The sequence below is a fragment of the Ostrea edulis genome, chromosome 5 (assembly GCF_947568905.1).
Source record: "Ostrea edulis chromosome 5, xbOstEdul1.1, whole genome shotgun sequence".
Classification (NCBI taxonomy): domain Eukaryota; kingdom Metazoa; phylum Mollusca; class Bivalvia; order Ostreida; family Ostreidae; genus Ostrea; species Ostrea edulis.
The window spans coordinates 45565547-45590432 of NC_079168.1; the positions used below are offsets into that span (position 1 = coordinate 45565547).

The window sequence follows — 24886 nt, forward strand, 5'->3', positions numbered from 1 at the left end:
GCATGTACGACAGTGTAAACTTACCAGTGTAGCGAATCTAATCAATGTGAATCTTTGAGGGGGGATTCTTTGATCCACTCCCGAGTTTGATTTTGCACCGTCGTTCATTGTGATTTATATGTTCTGTTGCCTTAATGCATATTTTACACTTCGTTAATTAACTAGTCAAAAGAGCTAATCTTTTGTCTTTAGAAAGTGATCATATGTCTGACAAACAGCACATGGTTAGTGATTTAAAATGACAACGTGATTTAAAAACAGATTAGGCTACATTGTAGAAAATGACAGTCCTTGATCGACCACACTATTAAGACATTTCTAAACGGATATGGCAACCTCTAGAAAACGATTGGACGAAACCCATGATTTGGACATTTCTCTTGTGTCCAAGGTGAACAAAGTTGCAGAGTCTCAATTAAAGAAGTACCTGCTAGGGCTTCAGGCAAAATATGATGTTATTCTGTACAAAATGCAAAAGCAAATTATCGAAACCAGACGAGAAGTGGATCTTATGCAAATGGAGAAGGATAAAATCGCAATGAAGATGATGAAGAAATACAAGAGATACCCAAGTGAAAGAGGTGTGTCGAATCGTCTCAGAAGAAATCTGGCGACATCCACTAGTACTCTGACTTCCTTGCCACCAGTAAGTGCTTCCAATTATGAATCAGCGAGCGAATCGTTGCCGTTTTCGAATGCATCGGTTTCAAACTCGGAAACAACGTTAGAACCAGTTTTTGAGAATGCGCCGTATGGCACGATTTTAAGACCGCACACATTAGGGAATCCATTCAAGACTTCACCAAGGAAATCGAAGTCAGAAAAGAGCTACAAAACGACAGGAGGGAAAGTTTCAGGTTTGAATTTGAGACAGCTGAATGAAAGGAATTTGAGTCGCATGGAGGAACGATTTGGTATGAACCACGGCAGAAGCGATCATCACGGCGAGGATAATTCAAAACAAGATTTGACATTCATTTTGAACATTTGGGAAAAGAATCGATGTCTTACGAGGGGGCATCTGTCGAGTGGTGATCTAAGCGTCGAAAGCGTATACAAGCTCGGAGGGTTGAATCAGGGTTCGATACCAAAATCAAGGCAAGATGTGGGATATGAAGTATTAACTACCAACCGACCAGTTAGACTGTCTCCAAAGAAACCAAAGAAAAGACTTCCATCGGGGTCAAGTTTGTCGGGTGTAACCGTTTTCTAAGAATTGTTAAATTGAAGTTTTTCGTCTTCCTTCGATATGTGCTATCTTTCATCCTTATTTTGTTTATATGGGACAGGTATTTTTGTTTGAATTGTGAAAAAGGGAGTACATGTTAAAACGATAATAAAATAATAGAAACTGGATTGATGTCACAATTTTAGACTTATGCATTATGCATGGCACTCAGGACCATAGTAGTGAGGGTTCTTTATCTTGCTAACGCCTACCGAGAAACAGATTTTGTAAAAACCCGGATATTAAGTTTAATGAATAGGCCCATAAACAAAGGGGTCATTTTAAAATCATTAGCAATATTTATTAAAGCTATATATGCCGTGTTAAATGTATATCTAAGAAATTTAAAAGTGTTTTATTTTACAAGTTACGCAAATTACGGAATTTAACTCGATTAGTAATACAACTACTATATACTGTATACAAGGAAATATTCGCCCCCGTTTTATTTTCGCCCTTAATGTTGTCAGTGGGCGAATTTAAGATTGGGCGAATTTCTTTTTCTGTTTTATTACAACTGTGTCCGGGCGAATTTAAAACGGAGTGGAACCATCAGCAGGTGCAGAAAGGCGAAAATAACACGGGGTGAAAATACCCCTGTATACAGTAGTCATTTACTTACTCATTTATTATCCGAGTCGGATAATGAACGCCCCATTTCGAAATATTCATGATCATGTGACATCGATCGCAATTAGCTGAATTTAAAAAGTTAGCAATTAGTGAATTACATGGCGACGCAAAGTTTTGGACATGGCATTTTAGTCACTGTTACATTTTACCGGATTATAACTAAATTACGGTACAATGTACATCCAACTACTGACCTCATGAATGTCACTTCACAGTCCAGAAAAGTTTGTTAATATCATTATCATGACTAGAATATGTTCAACATGAGCAGCAAAATGCTGACCTCATGAAACTCGTTTCACAATCCATAAGCAATTGACGTCAAGACTATGGCAAGAGTCCGCTTCACATGAGCAGCCACTTACTGACCTCACGAATTTCGATTCGCAATCTATAAGCAATATGTCGAGACCAATTCCAGAATCTGACTCACATGAGCAGCGCTGACCTCGTCATTTGACACATATCAAACATTTGAACATATAGATGTACCAATAAGTTAAATAGGAAAATCAATTTCTAAAAAACTAAATATGACAGACCAAGTTCTTTGATGTGAAGCAGCGATAAGCCGGTCTCCTTAAATCTGTGTAAAACAATTAAATAACATCTATTTTCTAATGCAATTAACACTAAATTGAAACTAAATGAAGCCTAGTATTTCGAAGGAGCAAGTAGCCCTTTACCAATTTATAATTTCATGATTCCAGGGGTAGGGGTTTTGAATAAAAAAAAAATTCAGGCCAATATTATCAAAATGATTATTGTCGTAATTATTTGAAAAACTTCTTAATTTTGCTGGTACTGTATAGAAAATTAAATGTATATATTGGGATTAAAAGCAGACCGGAATGTACCAAAATTATAAATGACATTCACATCCCCAAGGTTCTGACTCTAGGGCGGGTCCAAAATAATCATATAGTGTAAATATAACATATATTGTAATATAGTCTTTCATCAGTATAGGCATTTCCAGGAGCATTTATGTTTTAAGAACACATCTTGTTTTATACCCCTGCTGAATATTAGAATTTAGCTTTTATATATATGCAAAACAGCGATTTAATTCAAATTAGATCTTTTGATCCGCTTACCTAAGATTGCTAGAGCGGATCAAAAGATCTAATTTTAATTAGATTGGGCAAAACAGTAAAAAAAAAAAAAAAAAAAAAACTATTTTAGATTTCATAGTCCTTGGGGCGAATGATACTTTAACTAAAACCCAGGTTACCGATAAGGCATGCGAGTCTCTCGTTAAAAGAAACGACTTAGTAAATAGTTTATAATGCGATTTACAAAATCATAGAAACAATTTTTTTAATCGATATAATTGATTGATTGATGTCAACTCAACAAGTTTTCAGTTATATGGTGGCGCCCAGTTTTTATTGGTGGAAGAGAGAACCCAGATACAATGTAGCTGGGAAGAAACCACCGACCTTCCGAAAGTAAACTGGAAAACTTTCTCACTTACAGGCGCGAGCGGGATTCGAACCCGCGCCGACAGAGGTGAGAGGAATCGATTTGATGAATCGTAGAATTAAGCGATTTTTGTTTATCGTACAAGGTTTACAAAGACAACTTAAATCGTTTCTATGATTTCATAAATCTTAAATATAGAAACGATCTATTTTATCGTATCTACCAAATTAAACTGGCACAAATACGCCGTCGTAATAAACATGTAGTATTTAAAGAATGTTATCAAATTTTCATAGCTTAAAATAATTCATACATGATTAAGAAAATAAATTGATAGACAATACTGGCCACGTATTGTAGATACACTGCTCACAATTTACACATGTATACATTTAATGGTGAAGTAGGGTGATTCATTGATATTGGTCGGTTTAAATATAGACGTGATCGAACAACGCGACAGTTCCAGCGTGTATCGGTGTTGTGTATAAACAAACGGTCGCCGAATATTTAATAACACAAAATTAAAACCTTCAAAATGGACAGGTAAGTTTTTATAAGTGCACGTTATTTTACAAAACAGAATGAGATTATTTATACAACGAGACTAAATATTAATTTACTGATTTTCTTGCAGTGATTATGTATTCAAAATTCTATTGATCGGAGACTCGGGTGTTGGAAAATCGAGTTTAATGCTGAAATTCACGGTAAGTTGATAGACATTCATAATACACACAGGGGAAAATCAAAAATTTAACTGCAGGTCTCAACTTTTATCTCCAGATGACTACAATATTCAGCTAGAAGTGATGGCTACGAACTATATATTCACGTGCATTTAGTATTTTAGACGTTTTCTTTTTATGTTATGATTAAAAATACAATGTCTACAAGGGTGGTTAAATTTTACGGACACTGGTACATGTAGTTGTTACGATGTTAATTATCAACGTTCCCTTCCAGGATGAATCATTCACAGACACTTATATCAGTACAATCGGCGTAGACTTTGTAAGTATATTGAACAGGATGTCATCTTTAAAATACAATATATCCACTGTTCTGACTGTAGTCTGTACAAATAAATATCAATGATAATATGATACAATCTTTCATTGTAGAAAATCCGGACACTTGAAATTGACGGCAAAACCGTGCGTCTACAAATTGTAAGTACATTTAATATAAAATAGCCGTGCACACACACCATATTTAATCGTGGCTACTCATACAGCATTATAAATGAATTTAAGGGAAAACCGACTGTATCATCAATTTAATTAATCGAGCCCCTCTTATTTTCTAGAGCTTTAAATTATGGAGCGCCAAATAAACTCAAATAATTGAAGATACATTACCTACATTTAGAGCCTATCTTAAATCATCAATTCATTTGATGTGCGCAACAATTCAATTAAAGATCTCTTCAAATAATTAATGATATAGGCTTCAATTCTAAATTATTGCGCTCGTTGATTTGTTGATATCATCAATTATTCTGCCGAACGGATGAGCGGTATAATATTGAAGGGCTGCTCTCTTCAAATGAATTGATGATATTGAATGGATGCGCGCTACAATTCAATTTATGAGAGCAATAATTGATATAATGCGCGCATTAAATCAATTGATGAGAACAATAATTGATTTAATGCGCGCATCAATCCAATTGGTGATAGCAATAATTGAATTGATACAAGCTGTAACTGACGGTAAATAAATTGAAAAATAAAAGAACAAATATTTAACATATTTGTGATTAAACTTAATGGAATCAGAGTGAATCTGAAGCAATAAACCCGTCAGATCAGCAGAAAATGTCGATTCATGAAGCAAAATAGTGAAAATACATTAACAACTTTTAACAAGAGGTGTTTGTGAAACACAAATGCCCCCAATAATGGCTAATTCCAAAGATGGCCAATGTCACAAGAACAAATATCTTGGTACCAGTAGAAAGATCTTGTCACAAGAAATACTCATGTGCAATATGAAAGCTGTAATATTTACCATTTAGAAGTACCAATCTCAAATTTTTTAAAAGTAGGTAAAATGCCAAGGTCAAAAGATTTAGTACCCACGGAAAGGTATTGTCACATGGAATACTCATGTGAAATATCAAAGCCCTAGCACTTACTGTTCAAAACTTATTTGCAAGGTTAAAGTTTTTAAAAAGTAGGTCAAACTCCAAGGTCAAAGGGTAAAAAATGTTGGTACCCACAGAAAGGTCTTCTCACAAGGAATACTCATGCGAAATATCAAAGCTCAAGCACTTAGTGTTGAAAAGTTACTAGCAAGGTTAAAGTTTTCAAAAACTCCAAGGTCAAGGGTCAATATATTTATTAGCAAGGTTAAAGTTTCAAACAGAATGACAGACTGGACAAAAACAATATGCCCCCCCCCCCCCCTCGATGGCATAAAAATCTCCTTCTTCAGAACCACTGGGCCAATTTCCACCAAACTTTGCACAAATCACCCTTAGGTGAAGGGGATTCAAGTTTGTTCAAATGAAGGGTCATGCCCCTACAAAGGAAAGATCACAAAAATGTAAAAATAGGGTGGGGTCATTTAAAAATCTCTTGAACCATTGGGTCAGAAGAGCCGAAATTTACATGAAAGCTTCATAACATAGTGCAGATTCAAGTTTGTTAAAATCATGGACTCCGGAGTAGGTTGGGGCCACAATAGGGATCAAAGTTTTACATGCGAATATATAAGGAAAATCTTGAAATATGGGCCAAGGTAACTCTGGTGAGCGTTGTATCTCATGGGCCTCTTGTTTAATTCATCCATCCAGTACGAAGTTGGGGCAATTGTTGGGCCCCATGCCATTCATTGATTCCCACCAACCCATACCCTCATCTGTAGTACATGGGATTCCCTTTCATGAATAGAAGCTTTATAATCCTTGCATTTCATCATTTTCAGTGGGATACAGCTGGTCAGGAACGTTTCAAAACAATTACAACAGCGTATTACAGGAATGCCAATGGAATACTGGTTGTTTATGACATGACAGATAAGGTAAATGTACACGAGAAATGAATTGGATCCGCGCCTCCGGTTTAGTCACAGTACCGGCCTCTAAAGATGAATACAATGTTTTGTGAAAGGCTTATTTCACAGAAAATATTTCATATATGACATTAAAAAAATTAAAATATTCTTATATTTAGGACACTTTTCAAAACGTCAAAAAATGGTTGGAAGATGTTGACCATTACTCCTCCGAGAAAGTATATAAAGTACTTGTGGGAAACAAAGCCGATCTACAGCCCAAGAGAATGGTGGACTACCCAGAGGCCAAGGTACTGTTTTCTTGTGTCCATTTACTAGTATTCTTAACATGCTCATCAAATATAGGAAAAACATACAAAAAGGTGCTTTGGTATTCAATTTAAGATGCCCCATAATAGAACCAAATAAATATTATCAACAAAACTGCAGATCATTCAAATTCTGGTATCATCTTGACAAACTTACAGTAAAATGCAAAAGAGAGAATTCTTTGATAAAATATTCCTCATCAAACTTTCCACCTATGGGAATAACCAATTTCATAGAAATGAGAAAACAAAAGGATGTATTTTGCCTCCAGGAATAACAAGTCATTGTACAGATGTTTTTAATTTTTCTTCTTCTCAGTTTTGTTTAAGGTGACTCCATACTCGCAGTTTTATCTGATACAAGTTTGAAAAGTGTATTTATTTCCATTCATTAGAGTTAAAACTAAAAAATTATCAAATAAAATACATAGGTCATCACACTTTTTAAGATGAGAGACGTACATAAACAGAATCATATATCACCGTCAGAAAATTGCTATTTTCCTTGAACAATGTTATCAAATTTTCATAAAAATTGGTTATGACGATATAGTAACATTCATAACAATTTCATGAAACAGTATCTTCACAAAAATATACAAAATATCTGTAAAAAATAAAGGAAATCTATCGCATAATAGACTTGATAAAGAAATCAATAGAAACAGAGTTATTGCCCTTGGATTCAATATTTTGACATGTATCATTAATTATTCCTCTATAACTTAGACTTTTGAAATAGTTTATTTCTAACAAGATTTTTTATAATAAGTGTCGGAAAATACTCCAACAAAATTTATGTTCCTATCATGCATAAATCTATATAAATAATTGATTTTGCGAAATCTGATGACATCACAGGAGGGTGGAATTACTTAACTCGATTTATCAAGTTCAATGTCAGTTGAGCAGACTTTTTCCTCATACATGATAACCCACATTCACAAATGTGGTATCATTCTGAAAATTGTATAGAGATATTTTGAGGTTATGGGTTGAATATCTTAAAGGGATAGTAAAAGCAATTATATTCATTTTAAAAAAAAAAAGAATTAAAACGAGTCCAAATGACTCATACAAGTCACTTGCTGTACATAGTAACAATGTCATGCATTTATCTTCATTTATTTCCAAGTTCAAAACAATCATAGTTCAAAACAATCATAATCTTCAAAATCACGTCCCCTGAACTTTTGCTTCCTTTTTTATTTAAGCGGTTGAATATAGCTAGAGAGCTGTAATATTATACTTTTATTTTTGTAGAATTTTGCAGACCAGCATAACATTCCCTTAATAGAAACCAGTGCAAAAACATCAAACAATGTTGAACAATTATTTGTTGCCATGGCAACTCAATTGAAAAATGCAAGTGACATGGGAGGTGGCTCAATTAAAGATGACACACCGATCATTACTATCAACAACACAAAGTCCACCAAAAAAGAGGGCTGCTTTTGCAGTTAGTGATGATTTCATAACCTGTTCTGTGGTTTCAAAATAACCACTTATTTTCTGTTTGTATGTGGAGATCAGCAAGTACATAATCACCCATGAGGGACTGCAAATGTTGCAGCGTTTACAGAAACCACATGGCTATAACAGATTGCAGATGAACAGTTTATAACAGTGATAATGTACAAACATATGATATACATGTATGGAATAATATCAACCAGTGCAATAGTGTATGCATGACAATTTTCACATTGTTTATTCGTTATTGCTATTTATAATAAACTTTGTCATATGATATCTATTAGCGCAGAGCATAGGCCTAAATTTTGCAGCCCTTCACCAGCAATGACGTCTACATATGAGTGAAAAATTCTTGAGTGGGATGTTAAACAACCAACCAACCTTAGAGTGTAATCTTGAAACTGCAATACAATAACTTGCATATTTTCAACAACTTTTTAATGACTTTCATAAAACTTACTTATTCAAATAAGAAAAAAGTTTTCTTCCATCCTCTACACATGAATATCTAAGTAGAAAGCATTAAAAAATAAAATTTCTGAAATGTCTTGCTTACATTTTATCTAATACATGTATAAGCAAATTACAACTAAAACAATTTTAAAACACTTTAGTTAAGCATTGTAAACAACAACAAGAGGCCCAAGGGCCACATCGCTCACCTGAGTTACCTTGGCCCATATCTGAAGACTTTCTATATATATTTGCATGTAAAACCTCAGTCCGTATTGTGGCCCCAACCTACCCCTGGAGGCCATGATTTGAACAAACTTGAATCTGCACTATGTCAGGAAGCTTTCATATAAATTTCAGCTCTTCTGGCTCATTGGTTCTTGAGAAGAAATTTTTTTAAAGATTTTCCCTATATATTTCTACACATGTAAAACTTTGATCCTCTATTGTGGCCCCAATTTACCTGCAGAGGTCATGATTTGAACAATCTTGAATCTGCACTGTCAGAAAGCTTTCATGTAAATCTCAGCTCTTCTGGCTCATTGGCTCGTGAGAAGAAGATTTCCCCTATATATTTCTATGTAAAACTTTGATCCCCTATTGTGACCCTAATCTACCCCTAGGGGCCATGATTTGAACAAACTTGAAGGTGCACTATGTCAGGAAGCTTTCATGAAAATTTCAGCTCCTCTGGCCCAGTGGTTCTTGATTCTTAAATGACCCCACCCTATTTTTGTGATTATCTCCCCTTTAAAGGGGGCATGGCCCTTTATTTGAACAAACATGAAAGCCCTTTACCCAAGGATGCTTTTGGCCAAGTTTGGTTATAATTGGCCCAGTGGTTCTTGAGAAGAAGATGAAAATGTGAAAAGTTTACGACGACAGACAACGGACAAATTTTGATCAGAAAAGTTCACAATAAAATTTTCAGCTCAAACATGCCCAAGCCCCTTTAAAAACACAACTAAAATACATCAGTACATATTATGTCCATGTACTACATGAAACTGGGTTGTGGTTAACCATCTCAGCCTAACTTTTTCAAGTTAAATGGGCCCACATTATACTGCTTTTGAAAAAATAGATAAAATGTAAAAATTTTGATAATTACATTTTTTATTTGCTTCATTATTCTCCAAGTATTCAAGTTCTCCCTCTTTATCTCTCTTGGAACACAGCTTAAACATTCTAAATCTTGTGCTCAATGTCATTGTATCAACTTTTTTTATCAGCATCTCTTTCTGGAGCTTCGAGACACCTTCCCCATGTTTTTTTTCCCATACACATCTTGGTGAGCAAAGTGCATTATGAAAAGCGAAAGTAGAATAATACAATCTGGGAGAAAACAAGACTATCAGTAAAACTTATGGATGCTCCCCCAAAATGCATCTAACCAATGAACTACTTCATATGATGCATGACTTGCACAATGATCAAAAACTGTTGAAATAATGTTGAAATAAATTACATCAATTTCTGATGAAAAGTTTGATGGTCACGGATGGCAAGACCAATCCAGCTGAAATGTATACTGAACTCTTATTCCTTTGAAAGGAATCTTATGTGTAAATTTCAGGGCAATATCTGTAACGACAAAAAGTCTGGAAAACTGTTTGACCTACTTATAGCCCTAAAGTAGGTCAAGGATGTGGTCCAGCTGAAATGCAAACTCACTCTTTCAATTCTTGAGGGAGATATTGTGATCAAATTTCAAAGTTGTACATGCATCCGTTACAGAAAAAAGTTCGGAAAACATGAACATGGAAGGACGGACGCACGGACAGCGCCATAACATAATACGTCCCATCTAATGACGGGCGTATAAAAACACAAAAAACATGGGTGACCAAGTTTTCTGTATTTGATTATCCATATGAAATTTTACTCATATTGGCTAACCACAACCCTGTAAAACATTTTAAAAGCATGAGCTGAAATACAATTTACTTTATACACATGCCAAATAAGCAACTATTGTAGTTGTATAAGAAGTTTGCTTTGAAGGGAGTTCTCCTGAGGAGTGACTACACTGTCATTGAACAAGACACCACTGGACAGTGTCATCTTGTGATTTTTACATGTTTCTGTTGATTTCTTCAGTCTATCTGTTTTGAGGAGGACATCTGGTACAGTCTGAATCATAAAGATAAGATATATTATTATCCTAAATATAGGTGTACACGTCTGAAACACTGAGAATAGGCCCAATGGCCACATCACTCATCTGAGCACCAAATTTGTGCAAACAAATGTCAGTCTGAGCTTCGTTACTAGTAAGATGTTTGCATCTCTATTTCACAATGCTGTACCATTGTGGTTCTTGGGAGGATCTTAAAAAGATTTTCTTGAAACATAACCAATGTTAAACATTGAACACCTGTAGTGGTACTGCCCTGGCCCCAGGGATCAATGAATATCACAAGAGGCCCGCAGACCTTACCAGTCACAGACCTGTTTACTCCCATCGTTGTCTCTCAGTATTTGTGAATAGATTTGTCAGCAAGATTTGGAATTTGCCAGTAAGATTTTCTTTTGCGACGTTTTAACATTAATAAATGATTCAGAAGAACATGCAACTACTTGGGCTGGGTATCGTTTTGAAAATTTTGATACAATATGTATTGCAATACAGAAAGACAATATGCGATACCTATTGACGATACAATATAAGTACATTTACACTTAATTTTGAGGATTGATATAATTAAATAACAACAAAAATAAAGCTTCACCTTTTCCTTGTTTCATTTGCATATTATAGTGTTAGATTGAATTAATCTATCACAAAAGACAATTGTGCATGCGTTTATTATCTATTTGCTTTTAACAATATTATTAACATATTTTTCTCTTAACGAAAACAAGGGCATCCACTTGCTCTGACTTTAAACAAGCCCTACTTGCTAATACAATATCTCCTGTTGTAGTGACAGTCTGAGGCAGCACAGAAAATTTTTTTCAGGATAAATATTCAAAAATGAATTATAAATTCATTTATGTGCTCATATATTTCTTCATACAAAAATCGTGACTGTAGATCACGTTCAACTTTGATCACTACATATATCATTCATCGATAGATTTTTCGCCATTTTTCTGATAGTTAGTTTACGATGTCATCACAAATGTGTTGTTAAATTAGTTGTACCACCAGAGCTTGCAACCTCTGTTCCATAGATGTTGCACTGTTTTCAAGCAAATTTTGTAAATTAAGACCACCGTATCATCACCACACGCACCCATTCGACTTATGTTTGCATAGCCTACTGTGGAATCATTAGAATTCGTGGTGGCTCAATTTTCGTGAACTCATGGGTACCCCCTCACCCACGAATTTACATCCTCAACGAATATACAATATATATATACAATATATATCACAAATATATAAATCCACGAAATTACGTCCCTACAAACCCGTAAAAATTCAGCAATCCACAAAAATTGGCCCCCACAAATTTAAATGATTCTACAGTAGTATCCAAAGGCCTCGAGTACTAGGCTAATGTTTGTGTGGTATGAAGTTACGGAGAAATGATATTTAGATAGTTCATTTGTATATTTTAAATTTATTTGTTAACTCATTCATGAAATTTTGCTGTAAGATACATTAATAACCACTTTTAATATGTTTAACAATACGGGACTCGCTGTATCGGTTATCGTATTGCCCCAAAACACCGATTTATATTGATAATTGATATACTGATCCAGCCCTAGCAACTACATGTACATGTAACCTTATAAAATTACATGAATATATAACAGAGATTGCTTCTCTCTGCATTGAATTTTTTTAATGAATACGAATAACAGTATAAATGTCAATAGAACATGCAAAATGCCACATGTCATGAAGAAATTTCTTATCTCATAAATTAGTCTTTCTTTCAGTTATCAATTTTTAATCATGTTGGCGAAAATTTCACAAATATGTACTTTCGCTCTTGTTATTCCCATCTATAAGGAATTCGCATGTTATTCTAGAAATTTGTTCATAATTCTGTTCTACTTGTTCTACTACGGTCTTTCGGATATGACCTTAAAAGAAGAACAGAGATCATGCGTGGTAGCAGGTGTTGACACGATAAAGAACCCTTACTGCTACAGCCCTGATCACTAAGCATAGGTTTAAATTTGTGGTACTTCACCTATTGCTGGTGATGTCTCAATATGAGTGAAAAATTCTCAACGGGACGTTAAACAAACATTATATCAATCATTTCTGCCAATACGTAGATGTATTTCCTTTCATAGACAGACCAAGGAAATTTCCAAAGATCTGAGAGTAAGTGGTCTTACCTTGCCTTCTTTCACATTTTTAAATTACTTGACCTAAGTTACAATCACAGAAATGTTTTACAACTTTTTGAGCGATTGCTCAAGCCTTAAAAGGAAACAGATAATAATACGAAACTGTGACTGCTAAAATGCAAACAAACAGATTTCCATATTTTCTGTATATGACAACATGAGATGTATTTTGGACTCGAAATACGAAAAAATCGTAAGAGTAAACAGGTCTGCAGTCACCTTTGTATTAGTTAAAAGTATCACTAGTCCCAAGGACTTTAAAATTTATTTATAACCATTTTCCTGTTATGTATATCTACCGATAAGCTGAATTCTAATATTCAGCAGCAGTATGAAACAAGATGTTGGTAAAGGGCTAGTACCTGTTCCTTGTAAATATTCATTTACTTTCAATCTAGTATAAACAGCATTAAGGATGTTATTTAAAACTTCACAATCTTGATATATCTTTTTCTGCTTTTCCTAATATGCATTATGATTTAGTTTTTATACCGTATCAGCAAACTTAAAGAAATCTTTGAAATCAAAGACAACATTAAATCACTATGATATTGGCCCCACACTAGAACCAAAACCCTTAATCCCTAGGATCATGAAAATTACAATTTTGGAAAAAGACTATCTACTCCTTCTAAATATCCATTTAGTTTCAATTTAGTATCAATAGCATTAAATAAGATTTTATTTAATGTTTTACACACAAATATTATATATATCAAGTTCGGCTCTGCCCTAGAGTCAGAACCTCTACCCTGGGGATCATGAAATTTACAAGTTTAGTATAGGCCTTTCTGCTCAACATCAATATGCATTTAGTTTTTCTTACACATGTGCAGTTGTAGAGAAGAAGATTTTGAAAATTGGTAAATTTTTGGCAGTTTTTGCCTTGCCCCATAGGCCTCAGGAGTGCAGGAGTCCTGAAATTTACGTCCCCCTTGTCCCAAAGATGCTTACCAAATTTGAAAATAATTTGAATGGTATTCATCCAAGAATAAGTTAAAAATGTTCAATTGTTAACGCATGGCGATGGACGCTGACCAATCACAATAGGTCATCCGAGTTTACTCAGGTGACCTAACAAAAAAGCAAAAACTCAATGAAATGTGTAAATGTGACACGAGTAAAAGTTAAATAAGCATTAACAGTCACAAATAACAAATGAGAAGATAGTTATAACCTAGGCCTATTTCAATGTACATGCCAGTACCTTAACTTGTGATGTCAGGTCTTGGCAAGATTCAACTAGTTTCTCCATCATTAGAGGTTTGTTCAACTCTGCTACAGCATGAGGACACACAGGTTCTAGCTGAAGCTTTCTCTTCACCTTTAAAAAGACATTGAATTTTCATTCATATTATATACTTTGCCTTAATAAACATACATATGTTCCATTAGATTTACAGACCTCTTTACCCATTTTTGGATTTCAAAGCAATAACAAGAGTACCGCAAACAGTACAAAATACCCCCGTCGGACAGTGAAATTTAATCTTGAAGCATATTATGCACTCTGAATTGATACAACACACATTCTGAATAGAAAAGCCTTATAGGATTCTTACCACGATTTTTAATGTAATAAAATCAGGAGTAACCTTAATAACGTTTCTGTTGTTATATTGTTTCATTACTCCCAATAATTGATAAAAACATGCATTTTATTTGCACTTATTCAAAGCTTCTGCTTCACAAATCGTCACTAATGAACTATCTAGTCACGTGATACGTCATGACGTCATACGTGTCAATGTGCTGCAGCATCTATGTATGTGTGTGTGAATAGATTCTATTGAAAGTCATAAATTATACCGATTGGATAGTTAATCTTCAGACATCGAAAAAATTATACCAGCATGATTTAAAACAATGTTTTGTTAGCCTTCAATAAGAAAAACAGTTTAAAACAATAAATACATAATTAAAGAATCATCTTTGCAAGCCAAGTGTCCAATTCCCAGGCTCTCATCAGATGAAAGTAAGCGAATCAGACTCTTGGCTTGCAAAGATGATAGAGAATATGCACATGGTAAAAATACAATTTGCCTTTTGATTTACCTTTCAATTTTTGGGCTAGTAAGTTTTATTTTTCAACTGGCCCCTTATGGGCCTGTGAAATTAATGGTCTGACCACAGAAATCATATTTCACCAGTGCAAGTGACCGAAGAAAATAAACATGCATCAATGCTAAACAAATTCTAAAAATAATTTATATTGAAAATTTTTACTCACACATTGAACTGCTTTAGCTTCCAAACTTTTCCTACAGCTAAATGTGATCCTTGGTGGGTATTTTTTCCGTCGACAGCACACTCGAACAATTGAATCATCCACTAATTCTACAAGTGTTGTTTGAACATACTTCTTTTTCTCAAGATCAAATGGTTTGAATTCTGTTAATGATCAAGAAAATGAATAAATGATGATGCATTGATGGAAACTGATTATCAGTGTCACTACTCACTAGTACTTATGTATAGTACAATGTATAAGGAATGTGTTTTAATCCTATTATGAAATTAGCTTGTCCAATCCACACCCCTGCAGAGTAATCATTTCACAAATTATGATAATCACAATATCCCTTGATATGATAGACCATGTCCAACCTATTTTTTTTCTCACTCGATCCAAATTTTCAGAGATATTGTCAACTGCTCTTGTAACCCACTTAGCATTGAGTGGCTTCACAATGAGAGACTCAAACTCTTTGTTTTGAGTTTGGTCAGAAAATAGTAAAATACTGCACAGATACTTTGTTTCCATGTTCAATAGCATATCTGACAGTTTTAGCTATTGTGAATTCTTCTGTATATATGTAGGACTCCAAAGTGCGATGGTCTGCGCCAAACCCCGATGGTGTGACACGCCAAAGTGCGATGGACCACACTCATGCGTCAAAGTGCAATGGTGTGAGATGAATGCGCCTAAATATGATGGTGTAACACGCCAAAGTCTGATGGTACACATTAGCATGCCCCAAAGTGCAATAGTGACACGATGAAGTCCAATGGTTTGCAAAACTGAATGGACAGTGTATTGGTACAGACTGTACCAACCTTTTGTTGATTCACCAAAATATCAATGCAAAATCCAGGCAAAAAAAATTATTTCATTACCATTTAATTGTCATGTTACTAAACATAGAATTTTACAACGCGATATTGTATAGAATGTTTTGCATTATAGCATACCCCAAGAAATTTATTACGTGTACATCATAAGTACCCTGGGATAATAAATGATCATGAATTACAGCATGTTTGGGTGAAATACATGTACATGTACTTTGCCATTCTCACAGCTCTCAACCGCATAAACCTTGCCCTTGCTATCGTCTGTGTCGATCTTAATTACCCATGCCTTCCCCCAATATCCCAAAGACATCGGTGTCAGCAGAAAGAACCTTCGTTGGTGCAAACTGACGTTGCATCCCTTTGGTTTGATTTTGAAAGATGTTACAAATGACGTCATAAACATTACTGAACTCCTGCACCATCAGACTTTGGCGTGTCAGACCATCGCACTTTGGCATGATGCACCTACGAATGATGGGCCATCGCAATTTGGCGTGCCAGACCATCGCTCTTTGGCGTCCGTAACGTCAACAAATCATCGCACTTTGGAGTGACCATTGCACTTTAGAGTCTTACATATATACCATAGGTCTTCCTTTTATCATATAGAGTAGATGAGGGGAAATAATTTCCTTTTCTAAAATTTTATTTGAAAAGGTAAAGTATAGGGATCAGTGATAAATTTCCGTGTGTGAAAAAAAACCCACCCGTCTTTATCGATGGTGTTGCTGAGTTTCATTCATTCAGCATTTTTAGTAATTTTCATAATGTCAACATATAACTCATGTTCAATCAAGGGATACCGAAACTGAATATAGCAGATTGATATAGACTGGTCAGTGAAATAAATAAAATTCATATCATTAAATGTTGGGATTTTGTATGTCAGAAACCAAATAACATGAAGTGAAATATAAGCCTCTGAAAGTCTGAACTCGTAATTTTACATTCTTGTGATTTGAATAAAAACAGCTGGGTCATGGAATTTAGTATACTTGTGTTAGATAAGTAAGGTACAGTATTTTGGGTATAAATAGATTAGATATACAACTGCTAGGGGTATCTCATGATACAATTATAATAGTTGATATAAACTTCACTGAAAATCAAATATTGGTACATGTAATACCAACACATGACTCAATCAGACCCAAATAAAAAATTATGATCATTTGTAATTGTTGCCTGTTGGTTAAAGAGACACTACAGCTCATTTTGCGCAAAAATCATGAAATGACAATTTTCCCAGCGCTTTCTCAATTTTTGTTGCATTGTTGAAAGTATGAACTTTGCGAAAATAGCACTTATCTAAAGTTAAAAATTATCGTTTTAACGTAAAAATTAATACTTTTTGATGGCCTATACACAAAATATCGAGTCTCCTCCTTTCAATCTTCAGACGCATGCGCATAGACAGTAAACAGTGCAGCATGTCCTCCAGAGAGAGAAAGTGTAGTTGATAGATCTAGAATTTTGACAGATTCTGTGAGAAAAGAGGTAAAATTAGAATGAGATAAAACTCATACGTGAAATAAAATTTACCTTGGTATCAGTTTGACCGTTGGAAAACAAAGAGCTCGGAGAAACACATGTAACTCAGTGGCGGATCTAGGATTTCCGAAGAGGGGTGTGAAAGTCAAAGATTAGCCAAAGTAATCGGCCATTCTGGTGCAAAATTTGGATTTTCATTCACAATCTGTGGGGTAAAAAGGGAGGGGGATCCTGGCCCCCTAAATATGCCATTGAGACTAGCTGCGAAGACACCACGTTTAAAAGTAAGTGCTATTTTTATCTGAACACGACACGTGTTAGTTGTAAAAACATCGGTCAGTGGGAACATGGAAGGTTTCTGTTGAAATAATGATTTATAATTACTTATTATAAGGAGCAGGGAATAATCTTATACTTGAAAGGTGAGTGTGGACCCCCTTGAAGGGGAATTTAAATAATTTCCTATACAGAACACCTTTGCTGTCATTCAAAACCACGTGATGTAAATAAGCATTCAAAAGTCCGAATCAGCATGAAGAAACCTTTGAATTCCGAACGATCTTCAAAGCGCAGTTGAGAGTAAATTGATGCATCCCAATTGTTCAAAATTGTCAGTATCGATATGAAATTTATCATTTTATCAATACATGGTTTTAAAAACACTTTATTAAAATGTGGAAAATGAGCTGTAGTGTCTCTTTAAAAAAGACCCCCATTGATAAAATCATGTATACTTATTCATCTTTCTCTGATTGAGATCAAAACTGATATCAAGTTTGGTAGTCACAAAAGACCTGAAAGCTGATGTTTTTGAAGATTTTTCACCAAGGTAATAAATTGTGGATACCAGGTAAACAAAATTTCTTTTTTAATACATTATGTTTTATCTCAAGGAACTGGAAATAACTACATATTTAATCCTTTACCCAACTTTATCATGTAAAAGCAGCACATGGCACCATTTTCATCGATAATAAAACTTGTGCTGGCTTTTCTTTTATGTGCATATCATTACCAAAAGGGAGGTAACTTGCATGTAAATAGACTGCTTACAGTGCGGGTAAAGATTATGATGCCAATTTGAAACAGTTCAATGTTTGAAAATTACTATTCAGGACCCAGCATATTATTGTTATTAGGTTTGTGAAGTATCTTAACCAGAAAACAAAAACTCATTAGATACTGCTTTAAATGTTTAACAAATACAATGTATTAAAATACTACATGTATACATGCAAAGTTTGGCCTTGACCTGAAGTCAGAACCTCTATTCCAGGAATCATGATATTGACTATTTTGGTAGAGGCCTTTCTGCTCTATATGAAATTATGATTATGAATTTAGTTTTTATTACAGATGTACGATTGTAAGGAAGATTTTTGAAAACTGGTCAATTTTTGCCTTCCCCAATGACCCTAGGGGCACAGAGTCCTGAAATTTACAATTTATGTCCTCTTGTCCCAAAGACGCTTCATACCAAATTCGAAAAAAATTGAAAGGATAGTTATCAGGAAGTTAAAAATGTTCCAATTATCAATGAACAACAGACGCAAAACAAGAGGTACTGTGAGCAATGCTCACTAAGAATACCCCCCGCTTACCCCAATCTCCCAAAGGGTGTTGGTAATAGGTATAAACTACCTCTTTTCTGAGTGTAAAAAACAAATGGCATGACAAACCGAACCATATTGCTACTTCGATGTCCAGTGCGCTTGACCTTTGACCTTTTGACCCCAAAATCGATAGGGAACATCTTCATCCCATGGGTAGTCCATATATATGATATGGTGACTGTAGATGGAAAGGATAATGCTTTAGAGCCCGGAAACCATTGTGTCTACAGACGGACAACCCGATTCCAGTATACCCCCCCACAACTTGTTGCGGGGAGTATAACAATAAGTCATGTGACCTAAAATTTGTATGTATGCATGCACACACACTGTATGCCTTCTGCCTATACCTGGGGCCCTAATAAACTTCAAATAATAAACACTTTCAAAAATATAGCATTTATTTTCATGCTAATTTGAACACCATTCATTTTCTTTACATACACTACCTCTTCTAGCCTTGCGACTATTAATCATTCAAATGAAATTGTTATTGCATGATACGTTTGACGAAGAGTATAAATACTGTATCATCACATTTTATTTTACTTGTCATGTTTTTTCTGTGAATCAGACCCTAAAAGTGTGTATATGTATAAACATATACAGGTACATAGATATAAATTTCTCCAAGTCTTTTTCTACAGTAGGTGTCAAACTGAATTGTTTGCATCTGTGAATCAAAAACCATTCAATAAAACTTAATTTGTTATCATTTTATATAATATAGTGGTTAGACTAGTGCTTGAAAAAGTTAATTTTGAACCCCAAAAAGTACAAATTGGATACATCAGGGGTCAACATTAACGTTTGTCCGCTTGTCCGGTACCAGTGGAAAAACATTTTGTACAACTGAATATTGATGGGCACTTGTCCGATTGGACAAGTGCTTTTTTATGTAAAGAAGTCTCCAAACAATTTTGTGAAAAGTTTATCGGTAGTTGAGAGTCGGAAGTACATGTGTAATGCATGGAAAATGAACTTCGATCCCGATATCAATCGCTATGTAAACTAGCCGAGTCAAACTCAATCGGGATTGGTGTTCACTTATTGCGTACTACTTTCAATCATCCATGGATCTTACGAAGTCATTGATTCAAGACAGGAAGTCTAGATAAAATTTTGTTTTATGCGTTTGTTGTTTTTATCAAGAGAATAAGATAAAAAAAAAAATAGTGTAAACAAACAAATCCATACCAATCTATTTCTGGCAATACAAATCCACCATTGCTAAGATTTTGACATTGTGATTTTCAAGGATCATTTACTACACCTTGGCATTGTTAAAAAAAATGCAGTCCTTCTTAAGGTAGTACTCTACATTGTCATAATGGCTGACTTCCTTTAAAAACATGGATGAAAATATCGATATCAGCAATATTTGGCTTTTCCTTTTCAATTTCAATACCTAGCCGAGTAGCTCAGTAGGTTAGAATACCGACTGCTGACCTGTAGGTCGGAGGTTCGAGTCCAGCAGGGGTTTTAATTTTTTTTTCAGATTATCTTCCACTAAAACCGAATTTTTTGACAAAATAAAGTAAATTTGAAAATTTTCAACTTCAAAATATTGTTGTACATATCCTCCACTTTTCATCTACGTCAAATTTCTCTGGTGTAGCACACCTCCTAATACACAATCAGACAATATACTAAAACATAGGCATAGAACATAATATTTTCAATGTTAAGTTAATCATTTTAAAAGTTTTTGGTTATATTATGATGATTTATGAAGTCCTTTCCTACCTGCGGTTTCATCTGTACTTGCTTCTTCCCATGTTAAACTGTCAATTACAACATTGCTCTTGATACTGTCAAAGTATACCTGAATGTACGAGAAGGCATAGTCAAAATACACTTTTACTTTCATACCATCAAAACTCTTAAATACAGTTTTTCTCAGATTCAGTCTGAAATTTGCTGAATAATTAAAACTGTATCCCTACCTAGTATCTTTCACCAGAAATTATAGCTGAGGCCCCGACTTAGCATCCTTCAGAGGGCCTCAGATGGCAGTCTTAAACTTTACTAGAGGCCCATTGGCCGTATCATTCATATGAATCACCTTGGCCCTGCTGTTATTCAGTTACTGTGATTTTTAGATTTTTAAAAAGAAATTTTTGCAATCTTTATTCTGATAAAAAAAATTTGACCCCATGTTGTGGTTCCAACCTAGCCCCACAAGGTCACTTAAATTAACCTTTCTTCAAAGTCAGTCAAAATCCAAGATTAAGTTTACATCAAAATCTTTGGTACCAAAAAGAAAGGTCTTGTTAAAAGGAATGTATATATATGCTTTTGTGTAAATTTCAACCCAGTGGTTCTTGAATAGAGATAGACAAATTTCAATCAAGGAAAAAAATTTATAATCAGATGCACCTTTTCGATTAATTAATCGAAAAATAATCGAATTTCATTTATTTCAAATATATTAGATTTACTTTTCTTTACCCTGGATTATCTTACAATAAATAGAATAAAATCATAAGAAATCAAAACAGTTAATAAATCCAATACTTTCGATTTTGCTTTCCTGGGATAGATCTCCCGACTTCTGTTTTTGTTCTTATTGGATGACTCAGCTTCATTAGCCATTATTTTAGTTGAGTTTGACCCATCAGTTAAGACGGTTTTTGTGGGATTTTCCAATGAAAACCCGCGTCACTGTGCAAAACTACTATGTCACTAACCACCATACTGATTCACAAACATAACTGGTTAAATAACTGTCTGTGCTAAATTCATAAACTACTTTTCTTTAAAGAAATGGATAGAGTAATTACATTGAATTAGGGCTCTACAGACCGTGGATATTGGCCTGGATAGCTCAGTGGTTAGAGCACCTGACTAGTAATGCAGGGGTCCCGGGTTCGATTCCCGGTCCAGCCAAAGATTTTCTCCTCTCTCCTATATATACTACAGTAAATATAATTATTGAATGCCGAGTAAGTGTGACACATACTCAACATGATATGAATTGTTTCTACAAAATTGACAAGTCTATATCTGACGTTTTCCTGGCTTTTTTTTAATGATTTTGATATTTACCGTGCCTGGCAGGGAAACGTCAGATATTTCGGACTACGCTGCTGCGTAAGAAGGAAGGAGGCTGAAATCCAATGCACATCGTGAGTGTCATTGTTTTGATTTATATAATTTACAGAAGTATCAGACATTTTAGTAATTTTTCTCCTTTTCACATGAAACACGAAGAGATGCATTCCTTGGGTGTTTTTCTCGGTTGTACGGGATACATGTATATTTACTCTCGCAAGAGAGGGATAATCGCGTTTTTGCGAAAATGTCCCGCTGTAGTCGAAGTGTTCCCAATCTGATTCGACTTTAAAATTCAATTGTTGATTCATTTTCCCCTTGTAGAAAGACACTAGTCAGTAGTGTCATGTACGACCACACAGAATGTATATATATAAACAAACGAAATGTCAACAAACTCTGACATGATCATAAGAACATGATATTCACCTCTTTAAAACGTGCCAAAATCCTTTCCTTTTCGTTGTTATCAATATCATCATTCACTTGTAATGTTTTAGAAATGCTTTCTTCTATACTAGCTAGTAGGTTTTCTATTGATCGACGACTATTACATTTAACTCGGTCAGCCATCTTTTTGAAATTCCCTCTTCCTAATTACGCATGCGTGAATTTACAATTATTGGTAACTCGCTCATAATAATTTCGTTTCATTTCCCAGTCTTGCCACAACATAGAGACTTGTAAAAAAAAAGATTTCTATCGATCGATCGATAACTTATTTTATTTCCCAAAAATAGCTTGTCTTGCTAGGCACAGTTAACTTAAATTGATTAAGGAGGTACTCTACATCATCATTATCATTGACTTTCTTTTAAACATGGATGAAAATATAAATATCAGCAATATTTTCCCAATTTCATTTCCTAGCTGGGTAGCTTATAGTAGGTTAGCACGGCGACTGCAGAACTGTGCAATGACAATAAGTTTCGGTGATATTTTTAACATGATCTGCAGCTCTTGCAAATCTAGTAAACCCAACTCCCAAGTTGTCAGTCACCTTTAATATGTGAAGAGAGAAAATTATCTAGTGTAGAATTTATCGTAATATTAAAGAGAAAATTCATTATATTTTTTGTAGTAATTCCACAATAGTTAATTTGTTATTTATAATCATATCTAATCAAAATTCTGTCAAAACCTGATGATTTGTTACATTTGAGTTCACCGATAGCCTTTGGAATTTCAGATTCAAATACCCATACACTTTTAATTAATGATGGTAATATAATAATGATGAAATGTCCAAACCTCTAATTTAAAAACGTGATATAAGAAAACAATTCTTAGCCCAACTGAATCTCTGACTGTATTCAAGGCGACAAACTGTGTCAACCAGCAAGACGGAATTATTGGATTTCCATTATCTACATTGTCCTGTTTAGAAGCCTCCAATAACACTGGACATGGGGGTTGTGGATTTCCATTATCTACATTGTTCTGTTTAGAAGCCTCCAATAACACTGGACATTGGGGTTGTGGATTTCCATTATCTACATTGTTCTGTTTAGAAGCCTCCATTAGCACTGGACATTGGGGTTGTGGATTTCCATTATCTATATTGTTCTGTTTAGAAGCCTCCAATAACACTGGACATTGGGGTTGTTTTGATTATTGGATTTCCATTATCTACATTGTTCTGTTTAGAAGCCTCCAATAACACTGGACATTGGGGTTGTGGATTTCCATTATCTACATTGTCCTGTTTACTGGACATTGGGGTTGTTTTGGTGTAACTCGTCTTTCTTTTTTCAGGCATATTGATTTTAAACTGCATCTGAATTCTTTTAAGTTTTGCATAACCTTTAAATGTAGTTTAAAGAATTGTCCTCTATAAACAAATGGGTTTTTTTGGATAGTTGGCAAAGATTTTGATACATTCCATTGAATTATTCCTTGTCTTTACTAGGATTGGCATCAAATCATCTTTATTAGTAAGTTTAGTATTAAAAGTCAATTAATTTTTGCTCTGTTACGGAGATAATCTATCTGCTGATAACATTTGGTTAACACCGTGAATCCACATTTTAACACCCTGTACAAATTTGTCAGGTTTATTATCAACCTCGGGGCTAATAAGCAGAATTTTTAGCAGAATCTATGTACAGTCTATCCGGAAATTTGGATTGCAGTGGATATCTAGGAACTTCCAGTACTGGTTTTAATACAAAATTTGCCATTCTATCACAGAATGACAATTTGACAGTACTGGATTAAACAAATACAAAATGCCACATATAGTATGTTTTCTGATACCATTGCATAATCTACAGCATTTAGCTTCCAAAAGGAATTGCCAAATATTCCACATTTCAATAATCTAATCTGGTGTCCTACACACATATCCAGTAGAAGCCACGTGTGTCATCTTGACCTAACCTCGTACTAATATCTTTATCAATCCCATAATCTGTATTTGTAAGTATCAACACAAGACTATCATTTGGTATAAAGTCTGGATGATCGGAAACTCGTGCATAATATCTCCACTTTTAGAGTACCTCGCGATATTATTCTCAATACATTCCAATACATGTTTATGAAGAGTTTTACCATAAGAGGACATCATAAATGAGATGTAAATTATACATAAAAATAAATCATTGAGAGTCCAAACAGTTATTTTTCTAGTTTATCCCATTGGTTGTCTTTATTTGTTGTTGTTTAAAAAAAAATTAACACAAGGCCTCACACTGTTGTTATTCAAATAAGTATACATGTAATTTCTATGGTTTGTTAGATGAGAGATGAAGATCGCAAATATTGCAGGAAAAAAATGTCTGCGATGTTTGCCT

General features: G+C 34.5%; 2 protein-coding genes and 1 non-coding gene across 5 annotated transcripts; 2 read left to right on the forward strand and 1 right to left on the reverse strand.

Annotated features, from left to right (window-relative positions):
• Positions 1 to 3669: 3669 nt before the first annotated feature.
• LOC125650277 (ras-related protein Rab-1A-like) lies at positions 3670 to 8365 on the forward strand. 2 transcript variants are annotated; one of them, XM_048878429.2, is made up of 7 exons: positions 3670 to 3832; positions 3924 to 3996; positions 4253 to 4300; positions 4411 to 4458; positions 6218 to 6313; positions 6466 to 6597; positions 7879 to 8365. In XM_048878429.2, exons 1-7 carry the CDS (start codon positions 3825 to 3827, stop codon positions 8077 to 8079), a joined length of 606 nt encoding a protein of 201 aa, XP_048734386.1. In that variant the 5' UTR covers positions 3670 to 3824; the 3' UTR covers positions 8080 to 8365. The 2 variants fall into 2 exon arrangements, with proteins under 2 accessions (XP_048734386.1, XP_048734387.1); XM_048878430.2 differs by lacking the exon at positions 4253 to 4300 and having other exon boundaries at positions 3676 to 3832.
• Positions 6901 to 22683, reverse strand: LOC125650275 (uncharacterized). Of its 2 annotated transcripts, none has more exons than XM_048878428.2 (5): positions 22521 to 22683; positions 20784 to 20821; positions 15089 to 15249; positions 14066 to 14182; positions 6901 to 10677 (listed from the first exon to the last, which is right to left on the reverse strand). In XM_048878428.2, the coding sequence occupies exons 1-5, from the start codon at positions 22571 to 22573 to the stop codon at positions 10516 to 10518; spliced, it is 531 nt and encodes a 176-aa protein (XP_048734385.2). In that variant the 5' UTR covers positions 22574 to 22683; the 3' UTR covers positions 6901 to 10515. The 2 variants fall into 2 exon arrangements, with proteins under 2 accessions (XP_048734385.2, XP_048734383.2); XM_048878426.2 differs by having other exon boundaries at positions 20784 to 20862; positions 22521 to 22677.
• Trnat-agu (transfer RNA threonine (anticodon AGU)) lies at positions 21853 to 21926 on the forward strand. Its single transcript has one exon. It is a non-coding gene; the product is annotated as a tRNA-Thr (tRNA).
• Positions 22684 to 24886: the final 2203 nt, after the last annotated feature.